The 14,023-nt window shown below is 36.5% G+C and overlaps 1 protein-coding gene across 1 annotated transcript in view; it reads left to right on the plus strand.

Moving 5' to 3' along the window:
- The window catches only part of AK8 (adenylate kinase 8), a 71,515-nt gene that overhangs the window by 14,555 nt on the left and 42,937 nt on the right, over nt 1–14,023 (plus strand). Inside the window, exons 5-9 of the mRNA XM_026860780.1 lie at nt 4,514–4,595; nt 6,198–6,269; nt 7,024–7,224; nt 10,038–10,169; nt 13,029–13,118. Coding sequence (XP_026716581.1) covers nt 4,514–4,595; nt 6,198–6,269; nt 7,024–7,224; nt 10,038–10,169; nt 13,029–13,118 — 577 coding nt within the window. The remainder of the gene's footprint in view (nt 1–4,513; nt 4,596–6,197; nt 6,270–7,023; nt 7,225–10,037; nt 10,170–13,028; nt 13,119–14,023) is intronic.

A 14,023-nucleotide genomic window follows, 5' to 3' on the forward strand; every position in this document is an offset into this window, starting at 1 on the left:
GATTCCAGCTCTCCTTTTAATGGTGAGGGAAGGATCTCTCAATGACTGTTATTTTAAGTATTAGGTCATGTAAACTCTGAGTAAGGTGACAAGGTGGTTAAAATGTCAACAGCTGCAGTGTCCTGCCTGCATTGTATGTTCCTGTTGTTATCACCAGCAACATTGAGTCGGTGCTGGATATGATAGAGAGCTGGGGGGGAAAACAAACCCTTTATAAACCTTCCCTGACATTCAGCAAGGATGGAGTGGGTGTTACTGGTCTAGTTAAGTTTTCAGCTATTTTTAGGAAAAACACATAACTGACTTTTCAAAGTTCTGATGGTTATCAAAAATCTTTTAATTAATAGATACTAATTTGTGGTCAGTAAAACTTCCTCACAGTGTATACATCTTTTCAATTTGAAAGCAGATCTATGCATTTTAATTGCAATATTTTCCCTGTGTGATTGGGCATAGAATTAATACTGTGGATTTTTTACATCATTGAACAGATTTATGCCATTTCTTTCAAAACATGAGTCAGCTTTTTTTTTTTTTTTTTTACTGAAAATGTTAATAGATTAGGAGCAGTATGTTGGACCAGAGTACCACCAGCTGTTTGTTTTATTTCTCCTTGTGGTGTCATTGGCTTGGCATTAATTGTACAGCTTTCATCCCAGTGACAGTAGGAATACAGAATTTTTTGTGCCATTGTTTTGACACTCTCAGGTTTATAGATGTCACAGGCATTCTCTAAGGAGAACATTTTTATTGATCAACAGCTCTGCTGAGACTCTGTTATGTGTTCTTTAATACAAATGTAGTTAGGACTGCAAGGGATCAGACGGGTAGGTCTTCCAGCATACGCAGAAAACTTATTGCAAGCATTATGTTAGAACCTGGGACTTGTGAAGCTGATATGAAGACTTTTCATCTTACAGGGTTAGTACATGTTGGCTACGGCACCTCTGGCTGCTGGTGTGGGGGGAATTTATAGAACTGGAGGAGGCTAGTGAAGAGATTGCTATGCCATGGAGTTGTGAGAGGGCGAGCTGAGCAGCCTTACTGATGTCTTAGGACCATTTAGAAACTAAGCTTAGTCCAGTGATTCACACAATGAGTGGCAGAATTACTTTTGATTGGTATTAAACAGTTCAGAAGGGTAGTGGCTAACCTTGAAAGGGAAGGCAAAGAGAGCAATGGCTACTGGTTCTTTTTGGGTGTACCCTCGCAAATAACGATCATTGTGTTGTCTCTGTCAAACCCCATGCAAGGAGAGTGATGTTACATAGATTTATCTGGGGAGAGAATCTGCCTATTCATCTTTTTTGTCTTCCAAGAAGAATGTGGCTTTTCTTTTTTTTCTTAATAGCTTTGCAGCCTAACCTACAAAATAATGTGGGGAGTTTCTTTCTAATGGGACATTTGGTAAAGTCTGAGCTTCTTCTGTCATCCATACTGCTAATGTTGATGGACTGCAGGAGTTGAGTTGGCAATATTTCTACAGCACTCCTCATTCAGCTGTTTTCTGAAAATCTCAGAAATTTTAGATCCATACTCGCAAAGCTATTACTCATATTATTTTTTTTTTTGCATTATTGTCTGTTCCCTTCAGATGGGAGAGAAAGGCATGAAATACTTTCTCAAAAATACTGAATGAATATGTGGAAAAACTGTGGTGATGACTTGTTTTCCCAAAGGCAGCAGCATTCATGACCTTTGATCTTTATGTTTGTGACTGAGATTGTTCAGATGTGCAGTGTAATTCAGCATAATTTCTTTATGCTATTCCTTTTCGTTATTATAAGGCAGTGCCAATTTTGGATTTTGTAATTAAAAAAAAAATAAATTGAGGATGTATGGGTTAAGTGACAAGAGAGAACTGGAATACCCAAGTCATTATTATTGGGATGGAAAGTGTGAAAATATGTAGACTTGGTATTATATCTGAGAGTAGTGCCAGCAAAGGAATGAGATTTACATTTGGGAATGAATGACCTTGAGCATTTCCTTTTCTCCAGATTCCTTAAATCTGGAAAGTGATGGCTTTGAAAGTACTTCCTTGTTGCTGCTTTTCAGCATGGCACAGGTCTCCAAGGAGCACTTCACCTGGCATTAAGGCAACAGCAGAATGCTGTATTTACAGCAGTCTTCATGTGGGAAAGGATTGAGGTTCCCAGCTGAAAGAGAGGGAACAGTGACCACAGAGTAAAGGCACCGTGGAATTACTCACTTTTAGCCTTTGTTCCAAACTTGATAAGGTGCAATCCATGCACGGATGTAAGGTTACCGCTATCAAGAACAAAAAATAGATGGCTTCTTAAAGAAACAAATTTACCATGTGAAGTTACTAATTACACTTTAATGATAGTCAGGAGGGCAAAAAAGACCAGTGTTTGCATAAAGCATGATAGGCATATTTTAAGTCAGGTCTTGCTCTGCTGTGTCTTGCTTCCTCTTGCTTCGTTCCCAAGCCACACTCCCTTTTTTTTTTTTTTTTTTTTTTTTTTTTTTTTTTTTATCTGTGACATCTGCTTGGAGCTTGTCCCTCCTGTGATACCATACTACTTGCAGCTGTTCAGACCTCCAGCTCTGAGCTGTGCATGGGGTGCCCTGAGCATACGGCCTTTTTGATGTGTGATAAAACAGAACCAAGCCACTGGGGGTATGGAGAGGGAATGCAGCAGAATATCAATAAACCTGTTCTGAACAAAGCTGCAGCTCTGTGGTGGAATAGACATTTCACTGAAGTGTCAAGTAGATGGATAATGTATTCTAATTAGGGACTGACTGATACCCTGGAACTCAGAGACCTTTGGAAGTAAGATCCAAAATGCTAACTATTTTTGTAGTGTGTGTTTATTTTGCATTTGTTTAATGCCTTAAAACGTGTTTGTTGCAGGAAGCTATTTATTGAGCTATGTTTTCTTACATTGCAAAAACTTTTAGCTACAAAATTGCCTATTGCCTCTTTTAAGGACCTTTGAAATTTGTATATAAACCCCTTAAAGTTTGCTATACGCTGTTAAAATACCATATTGTGTTTACTGCTGGTTGCTCAATATGTGATTTTTGAGCAATAAGCTGTGGTGACATCCAAAGCAATGGTTTTGTGGGGTGGGGTTTTTTTTTTTTCCATTTGTTTTGCTTTAGTTTCCCAAAGTGTTGCACTTGGAGAATATGAGTCAGATTTGTAGTCTGTGTAAAGTGGCGTAGATTTCTTGGCTTCAGACCTCTGATGCCATTTCTCCCTAGAAGCGGATCTGGGCCTATGTATATGTTGTCCAGGGACAATATATTCAGAACTAGTACTGAAGTTCCTAGCATACCACTGAAATATTGTGCAGCCTTACCTCCTGCAAGTCCCAAGGGGTAAATTGATTTCTCAGCACCTGCGTGACCTTAGACAGTGGCTCATTCTAATTTGATACAGCGAACACTGGGAGTGGCAAAAATGGCTTGCAGTTACTTGAGTCTCTTTTTTTCTACAGATATCAGCAGGATGACATGTTCCTGAAATCAGGCTAATTAAGGAATTTGAAATAGTCTATTTTCTTGTATAATTGGATTGTCCCAGTTTCCACCTACAGAAGTCATGGAGATATGCTTCCCTGATATACTTCTAAAACCTTTGGACCCCATAGTGACAGAACTCCAAATTTATGGGGCAGATAATAATGATTACTAGCTAATGCAATATGAAAATATCTTCTTTATTTCAGTACAAAGATGGTTTCCAGGTTTATTGCAGTATCACAAAGATATTTTGAGGTATAGGGTATAGTGACAAAGACGTGTGGTTAAGCAACTAACAGATAAATTAGAGCAAGTTCAGAAGATTCAGACTTGAGACTGGGAAGTGGATTAGATTTCAAATACTGCATCACACAGAAATTGAGTGAGGCTGCAGCTCTCCTATGGTATTTCACAGATCTGTAAATGTTTTTTTAAAGATGCTCAATCCAACACTTAGCTGGCTATAACAAGGACTTAAGGGAGCAAAAGGCTCTTTTTTCTTTTTTCTTTCTTTTGCTCTGTTGCTTCATTAGCTTTGGGAACACTGGTTCCATTACTGTGAGTTTTCCTGTATAATTTAAGAAAATAATGAAAGCATGCATATTTTCCTCAGTGTTCCTGGCATTAAATCTGTCTTTAGATTTGTTTAGCCTCTTTTTTTATACACAGTGTGGGCTGGTATCCTTTTGAATATTTCAAAACTGTAGAAATTGTTTTGGGTTGTTTTTATTGAAGATAGAAGTTTATTCTTTTTTCTAAGATTGAAACATGAAAAAAATTCATTACTACAATACATACGTTCCCTTTGCTCTGTGGCAGTGGTGTTAATGCATGGCATTTCACAAAAATATCAGTGCTCCATGTTTGCTTTCTTCTCCCACAAGCATCCATAACAAATGCTGTGCTGTTGTGGGATCAGAACAAGGTATTTTTTGTGTAAATAGCACTGATATTTAGCGCTAATTTTTGTTTTTTTCTCTTCCTGGATCAATAAGTCTTTCATGGTTTTGTTCAATAGGGATGGATTTTGGAAGGCCTCCCTGAAAATCAGGAGCAGGCATGGATGCTGCAATCATTTGGCATCATTCCTAGGCATGTTGGTAAGCAGAACAAGTTTTATATGTGATTGCATCCAGTGGGAGAGAGTAGAAGTGTTTCTCCCCCCAAATCTGCAATAAATTCAGTGCCAGTACTGAAGACGCCAGGGTCACCCAACAGCAGAATGTTTCATGATGGTTCAGATTCACTCAAAAACTCAGGGTAACCTGGGAGACTCTGAACCCTGCCTTTCACACATGAACCTTTTTCTTCTTACACATTAGAGTCCTGTAAATTCAAGACCACTCCAGCAAGTGTCTCTGAGCCGCTATATGTAGCTTTGCTTCTGTTCTAGGGGTGGGTCTAAGTTTTCTCAGACTTCCATTTTTAGGAATCAGCCTTTATCCTCAGACCAAAACAACTCCTCATGTACTAAATACAAATTCAACCTTCTGTTGAATTAGAGAATGCAAACTTTACTCCACCAAGTGAAGTGGAAACATCATGATTTTAAGCTTGACCTTTCAGAGTATGGGTGGATTCTGACTTCATTTGAGAGAAATATTTGTTTACTGTCAAAGTGCTGATAGAAAGGACCTTGAAAAGTGCCCTTGCCATCTAGAAGCCATTTGTCTCAAATTAATGTAGCTAGAAGACCTGCTTAGAATGTAAGAAATGATTATGATTGTGTGGAATACACTGTAAAATGATAAATGTAGAGCTTGCCAGCGAGTAGTGAGCAGAATGTTAGAGAACTTGATGAATTGTCACTTTGGATTTGATTTGGATGAGATTCGACTGTTAATGAAGAATTCAGAATCACTGCAATAGAGTTAGGCAAAACTGTTTAATGTCTAGTACTTGCATGTATTTTTAATATAGCTAATAACATCTGAAGTTGAGTTTTGCTCACAATTATATCTGTGCTGCCAAGACCAGAATGAGAATCTTAAAGCTCAGTCTGTCTAGTTAATCAAAAAGAAGACTAAGAGGAGATGAGATTTACGGTGTGTGAGTACCTTAATAGGGAAAAAAGCATCTGAAAGAGCTATTTGATACAGAGAAGGAAGTCATAAGAAGAAGTTGTTTGAAACCTGTAATCAAATGCACTGAAAATAGTAATTGAATTACAGTTTAACTGTGAGGATGATTAGCCAAAAGCAACCTAGGGAAGTGACAGATTCTTCACCTTTTGATGCTTTCTAATCAAGATTGAATGCTTTTCTGTGAGGTTATCAAAAATTAAGTTTCCCTGGCCTTGCTACCAAAGTATCTGGGTGAAAAGTAATTGTTTGTGGTATAAAAGAGAATTAGTCTTGAGTGATCTGTGGGTGCTTCTGTCCTAGGCTCCAGATAAGTGAGGGAGAACCTTGTTAACTGGTATGGCTGGCAGGGACAGCTCATGGGTACTGGACTAAGATTAATGTATATTTTATCCTACTATAGTGCTTAGGAGGTGGAGCAAAATTCTGATTAAAAGTGAAGTAAAGTATTTGCAGGCAGAATACTGGAAAAGGAGAATGAGGCAAATGTGCTTAAAACACATTAATCCATCTTTAATACCAGGATACCTCTAAACAGTTACAGAAAATAAAGGAAGTAACTAACAACAGCTACACTTTTTACTCTTTTTTTTTTACTTTTTTCTTTTTTTTTGTACCTAGTTGTGCTTTATGCTCCAGACACTGTGCTGATTGAGAGGAACAGTGGGAAAAGGCTTGATCCCTTCACAGAAGGTGCAGTATGTGTTTATTCCTGATCTCCACTAGAAACTGGAGTCTTGCTTGGTCTCAGAAACTTTGTAAATTTAAATGGTATCCCTTTAAGAACTAGTAGGAATTAAAAATTATAAATTTAAAGTATTTGGAAAAATTAATTGTTGTCATTGTGATGTTTTCTGTGCCAATAAAATAGGAGAAAATGTAAAGCTCAGTACTGAGCCTGCAAACAGTAGACTATCACAGTACAGAATATTTGAAGGTTAAATTTTTCCATATGAGCTTACATTTTTCTGTGTATCTTTGCTGGATCCTGGAAGTTTTTTTGAGGTGCAGGTATGCTTTTAGGTATCTTCCATTCATTCCACAAAATAAAATCCTGACTGCTCAATAAAAAACTCACATTGGATGTTTTAGGAGTGGAGTTAGGAGGCACGTTCTTAACTAAAGAAATGGCTTTTATTTGCTGTAAAGGAGATTTTGCTTAAGGTTCAGCTGAAGAATTTAGAGAGCTGTCCCCAGTTCCTGCTTCTTACTCATCGTTCTGTCTTGGCTACATGGGTGGGCAGTTACCTTGGCCTCTTCCTATCTGTGCATCTGCAGAGTAATGGTCAGCTGTCAGTACAAGCAGGGAGGGAAATGCACAGGTTATTGCTTGTGCCACAGCATAAAGCTTAAACAAAGACCTTGATTTTGTTTAAGAAACATTTTGGAGCTGAGCAAGACCTATTAAATCATCCTGATAGTTCCTAATCAGTGTCTTAACTTCTAGAGGTGTACCATACGACCTTTGACTGGCCGAGTGATCTGCTTGTACAGCAACGTTTGGTGAAACCAGAAGATCTGTCTGAACGGGAGACAGCAAAGAAACTGATGGAATATCACAGAAACTTCCTTGCAGTCTTCCGGATCTACCAAAAAGTTTTGAAATCAATCAATGCAGACCAGCCTTCCATGGATGTGCTCTCCCAGGGTAAATATGTACCTTTATGGCAAACCTGACAGTTGACAAACTCCTATTTGGAAGATAGCTCCTAGCTGTTAGAGACAGTCTGTAGGATTAGGATTAGTCAACACAGATGGCTCCCAGCTGAGTTGTGTTCTCTCTAGTACAGTGTTTGGGTTGTTCCTGGTAATCACTTTACAGGACTAACTGGAAAGTCTTAGTTCCACAGTCCTGCCAGGGAGCAGCTGGCTCAGTAGAGCAAATGTCGCAGTTACTTCTGGTGAGAATCTCTTCTAAACGGCTGCATTGTGGCTCAATTGTTAATCTCCCAAAGGACTAGTACCTTCCACAAGTCTGATAACAAGAAGTAGGAGTAGCTCAAAGCCAGTAACATTTCATTATTTAAAACCTGTTTGTGCTGGTAGCTTTCCTGTTCAACAATTCTTGTTTGCCTTTGCTTGACTCTAATGCAATCTGACTTTTAATGTTGATTCTTCAAGAAGAGAATAAGGAAACTGCCAGAAAGACCAATTGATAATGTACTTTGTAGCTGTCAGTCTGTAGATGATCTGTTATATCCCAGTAATTCTGCATCTCAAAAAGGTCTTTTTTTAATAACAAGTGCTGCACTTTTAAGATAAACAAGTAGGAAGTTTATATTCTGAATTTACACATTAATTACCTCTAAATTACTTAATTAAATTTAAAAGTTCATATCATCATTCATAAAGAATTCATGCCTTGAATTGTAAATAAAAATGTGAGTGCCTGAATATTAATTATTATTAATTAATAATGTAGTGAGATAAATTGAAAACTGGAATGAAAAAAATCCTCTCTAGATCTTTTTTCTGCAGTGCATCAAGCAGCCAGATTTTTTTTTTTAAAAGAATAATTAGATGTGGAGACTGTCTAGGGGATCATTACTCCTAATTAACTTGGTTATTTACTGCAAATTAAGCATCATTTGTAAGCAGGGTGCTTTGCCTGTAATGTTTGTGCTTTTCAATACACTGGGTTATGGAAAATGTTCAGAATAGCTAGAGCACTCCTTGGGTAGCTGATATTTGGGTTTTAGGAAGTTATGCAGCAAACACTATTTTCTGTTATGATTTCCCAGGGTTTTTATTAAGTATTTTTATTGCTACAGATAGAGTTAAAAAAAGAAAGAGGAAATTGCTCATCAATGTTAGTATTATTATGGGTTGTTTCATGCAGTTACAAAATTTTGTAAACTCTTAAACTTTAATGCAATTACTGCAAACATATGTTAGGTTATGTGACACCAAATTCAGTTGTACAGTGCAGTATCCCAGTGCAGCTTATGGCACTGGAGAAAGAGATGTATGTGAGTTTGAGTTGCAGTTTGAGTTAGTTTCTCAATACTTTAAGTCCACTATCCAGAAATAGCAGAGCTGGAGTTTGCTGGAGATGGTTCTCTATTATGAAAAAAATTTATGATACCAAAGTGCCTAGCAGAGGGTCCTCAGAAAAATTATTTAGTTGGCATGTTATTTAGTATACAGCAATATGTTAACAATTGTAGTTAAAATACCGATCCTTATGATGTTTTCCATCATTCCTTTAGTGTTTGTTTCTTTTTAATATGGCTTTAGGATTAATATAAACATTAATGGCTTTAGGATTCATATAAACATTAATGTCTAAGCCAGTCCTATTCGTTAGATTAACAAGGATTCTTTAGTTTAGAGAGTCTTTGATTGGAACTGAAGATGTCCAGGCTAACACTTAACTGTATCCATTGCAATTACAGAGGAAATGGAAGCCTGTGTAGGTGTGCCTACTCTGCTTTAGTCGTGCCTAACCATGGCAGTCAGGGGACGGTGGCATGAAGTTCAGCCTTGGCATTTGAATCTGTGATCCCTGGAAAACTTGCCCAGCTTGTGCTGAAGCCTGAGCTGCTCTCTTCACTAGTATTGCTAGCCATGAAGGGGACACAGGGAGTGTTTTGCTGTGTCCAAATACAATCCTAATTTGCCCTCGCTGGCAAGCCATATCTTCTTTTAGCTTCTTGGTGATCTATACAGTTCTCTTTTGAGATTGGAAAACAGTTCAGATCTCTCTAATACAGCAAGGCTGATGATGCTTCACATGTCCTGTGGTCTTTCCAAAGCTCTTAGCATCTGTAGATTGACCCGAATGTTGTATTTCCTGCACAATACAAAATGTAAAAGAATGATGCCCACGAAACAGAGCAGAATCAGACAGAGAAGCACAAATGTCCTTTACACATTATGCAAAAAGATGGACAAAATAAAATCATGCTCAGTTATATGTTGTCAATGCTGTATTGTGTCATGACATCCTATGCTACAAGTCTGTAATATTGTAATTAGGAGTCTGTTAATCACACACACAGCTGGGTAAATGTCATATTAATTTAACATCCTGAGTTTTTACTCTTAAATATTTGTTCAGAAACTGCAGAAAATATTAATGTAATTATATCCCTCTATAATTTGCACGGTAAAACTGTACCTATCAAGCAAAAATTACTTCTGCTAAAAACAACATGGTAAAAGAGCAATTATTAATTGAATCTGCTCTTTAAAATGGTTTGACATCTACTGATGAAACAAAGTACAGAAGTGTAATGATAGTAAGATTTCTAAAGTGCCTCTCGATGTAAGTTGCTGACCTGACAGTTCTGTCAGAATCCTGATTTTGGTTGGAGTATGTAGAAATTTCAGTGCTAAAATAAATTATAATCAACATGACAACATTTTTTTTAAAAAGGGAGAAGTTAATCAATATTTAAAAAAAAAAAAAAAAAAAAAGCAGCTATAAACTGTATTTCTTGCCTTTCTCTCATGTTCTAGTTCTTACCTATGTCCAAACACGGCCCCGATCAGCTGCCCCCTTTACACCACGGATTCTCTTTTGTGGACCCCCAGGCAGTGGGAAGAGCCTGCAGGCAGCACTAATAGCTCAGAAATACGATGTTGTCAACAGTAAGTTCTCAGTAAATATGCACTTTGCTCAATTCCCTCTTTCTCTCTTCTTGATCATTTATCTTTTGCTGTCTGTCTTTCTTACTTGCTCATAAAATTTCTCTGTTTGTCCATTGCTATGGATGTCAAATTTTTGAGGGAAGTGAGAAGTATTTCAGTGAAGAAATATAAACCAATAGAGCATATATTCTGTGACAAACCAGCTCTAACATTTTTTTTTTAGTCATCGTTTTTTATACCCATTACATCAGTATTTTTCCAAGTGTTAGATTCCGGTAGTGCTTGGAATTCTTCTGTGGATCAGTGAATCATGAGTAATGTCTTTGCAGTTTCAGCTCTCTGACCAAAATTGGGGCACTTTTAAAACAGCATTTACTCTGAACTTTAATGAAGACTCAGGTTCTGTGCATCTGAAGTAATGTATTAGAAAAGGAAGTAATTATTTAAAAGTACATTCTCTTTCTTTTGTAAAGGAGGCCCAGAAAATTTTATATGAGGCTTGTTGATGGTTAGCATGCTAATGTTGGAAAGTTCTATAATATGAAGATGCAGCTTGGTGATTGGATCAATGAAACACGTGTCCATGTCCTATAATGTCTTCTAATAGTGGAATAGCCATAAATTGTTTTAAACAAATGTCTGGTTATCTGTAAAACTTGCTGATTAGTCATATCCTCTTTGTTAAGTAAAATCCAAGTTTGTTTCATTAACATTCTTTCAATGTATACCAAATGAAAAAAAAAATGGCAATTAGGTAGACAGTGAGCTTTATCTTTGGGAGATTCTTTAATAAGTGGAACCCAGTTGTCCGTAGTGATGTGCCAGTTTGCTTGTGTCTTCCCTGAACTCCTGGTGAAGTCAAAATTCAGTGAACCTGGATTTGGCTTTACATGTGAATAACTTCATGATCTGAGCAGTATAATTTAGTAGATCTGCTCAGAAAAGAAATACATTTTTTCATTTTCAAACTTCCACCTTCAGAAAAAGCCATATGCTTTCCATATAATCATTCCAACCAATGGCTACATCGTAGGTTTGTGCAGTTCCATTAAAGGCACAGAACCTGTGCTGCTACCTATTGGTTTGGGATTTTAGGTTTAGTGGTTTTGTATTTTAAATCTTTGGTTTAGTGTTTAAAAAAACCACATGAATATGACTAAAATGATATCTGGTGAGCTTGAAAAAGGTAAACTTAAATTATTTGAAAAATCTATATTACAATACTGATAAGCATTAAAAAATTGATAGAATGTTTATGCTATCAGTTATTGTAATATTGCTGGTTTATGATTTCATATTTACAAGAAATATTTATAGATTTATTCAAAGCTGTATTTTTAATAATTGTGTAATTGGCTTAATGAAAAATGAAACATTTGAATGTATTAAAGAAAAATTAACTTGTTCTCATGTTTCTGATTTTTTTTAAGCTTTACTTCTAAAACTGCAAATTTGATAGTGTTGTCATCTAGGTCAAAATTCTCATTTTTTTAGAAGTAACTACTATGTGAGAGAGTTGCAGCTCTTTTTACTAAATACCATTACCACTGTTTTAGCCATATGTTGATTTTTAAGTATATTGTAAACCAATTAAGTATTTAGTTTTTTAAGAATTTAAAACAGAGACAGAGACCATAATTTTAATAGTATTTATCATATCCCTAATTTCTAATTAGGCCATTGGGATTGAAGCACAGGCTTAAAAATTTAATCCTGTGTTTAAATAGCTTTATGAATTGGATTGAATTTAAGTGTATACATATTAGTTGTCTTAAAGTGAGGTCTGTGCACTGAGATTCTGTTGTGGTTTTACCCCATTTATTGTGGATATGATTTTGCTTCTCCAGGACAACTAGTGACTGTTAAAATTTTTGTTTGTCCCTTGTCACTTAAACATTAAACTTCATCAGCTTTATCCAAGAAGTGTTCCAGTGGAACATTCTTACTCTTGTTTGCCAAGCAGTGTGATTAACAGTAATAAAGCTGAGGAAAGGGCTTGCTTTTTTTTCCCATGAAACTCAGTGAAGCTGCAGGTGTTGGTGCTTGATTTCAAAAAAGGGGGAGTCGATTTATGATTATTAATTGAAAGGTCATGCAAAAATGTACAGAGTGACTGTTATCTAGTATTTCCCAAAACGTGAGTTGCAACTAGGACCTGCTGTGGTGTTGTGTAACCTCTCCATGCCTTAGTTCCCTCTCTGTAACATAAAGGTCAGAACTGTTGTACCTAAGTCGTGTGGGGCAGTAAGACTCAGTAACTTTGGTCAGAAAGTGCTATCCAAGCCCAAAGGAGGAGTATTTTATGTACAGCTCTCGTGTCTAAAACTTTAAATCCGCATCTCCTGGTGTTTTGTGTATTTGAAGTCAATGATAATATTGCATTAGCACAGTTTTTCAAATATAATTCTTACATGATCATTAAATGATCCAGGGAGCCGCTTCCTCGAACTGCGTATTATCCTGCACCTCCAACAGTGTGGTTCAGATGCTGATCAGCAGGTGTAACTTTATTCAGTAATTATAACTTTATAAAAAGTGAAAACCACTAGCAATCCCTTGAGTTATTATTTCAGAACCATATTTGATTAATATCTTTCTCTCTCTGTTTTTAATATGGTTTTTTTTGCCAGATGTATTCTTTTTTATTCAGTATTCTCCCCTGCTCAGTCTCTTTGCTTTTTGCTTTGCTTGGCCACAAAAAAAAATATCCTAACAACAAACCCCAAAAAAACTACAACTTTTATTTTATTCAGTGACCTTATTCCAGTATGCAGCTTCTGTTTTTTTTTTTTTTCTTTTCTTTGTTGCCTCCTTTTTAAAATTTAACCTTGTGTCTTTTTTGTTCTTCCTTCCTGTTAGTTTGCTGTGGGCAACTGCTAAAGGAAGCTGTTGCAGACAAGACAAAACTTGGAGAACTCATTAAGCCTTATATTGACAGTGGATGCCCAGGTAGGGCACGTTGTTGTTTCATTACACCATAGTTACAAATTTGTGGTGAAAAAATAACTTGTGAGTGAATTTTTCTTGGTCAGATTCTAATCTGAGTTACATGAGAGTAATCTAGAAGTTGTTTAGTTCTATTCATTACATGTGATTTGTAGCACTGTGTACCAGAAGTTGGATTTCTAAGGTCTTCAGTATCTTCAAAACAAATAGTTCACTGTTTCAGTGAAATTCAGCTCTCTTATACACATTCCAAAATTTAAATTGCATGTTTTTAAATCAAAATAAGAATTCTGATCCAGATATATAAATTTAAAATGTTTAAACAATTACTTAAAGCACAATACTCCGTTTCATTTTTATTTCAAGTGGACTCTGAAGACTCTGCTTTTATATGTGAATTTTGACTCTTAGATGTACCATAGATTCTCCTAATTTCACACAAATATTTAAAACTTAAAAATAAAGTTTCTTTGTGCTTAATTTCTATCAGCACTTTTGGTTGTAGGAAGGGACTACCACAAAGAATATTTAAGCATTCTTTGCTTTTGGAAGGCTCTGCAGTGACTTCAGCTAAATCATAAATAGTGTAAGCTCCTTAGGGCAGCAGCTTAAACTTCCATGTTTGTTAGTTGTCTTGCACATGGATAGCTGTCTGTATGTGGTGGGTAATAATAAAAATTAGGGAAGATCTCTAGTTCTAAAGGATAAGTTGTATTTCAGTAGGGTGGAAGAATGTTTATTTTGCCAAATTACAATGGCCTGGAAGAGCAACTTTCAGTCCCGATTCTGGCAACAGGCCAAACGGTTACCAGTAATACAAATATAAGGAGACAGTCTTGCTGAAGATTGAGAAATCTAGGTTAAGCTTCAGTATTAATGGAATTTGGAGCAACACTCCCCCCCCCCCC

The sequence above is a fragment of the Athene cunicularia genome (assembly GCF_003259725.1).
Source record: "Athene cunicularia isolate RWA chromosome 17 unlocalized genomic scaffold, athCun1 chr17_part1, whole genome shotgun sequence".
Lineage (NCBI taxonomy): Eukaryota > Metazoa > Chordata > Aves > Strigiformes > Strigidae > Athene > Athene cunicularia.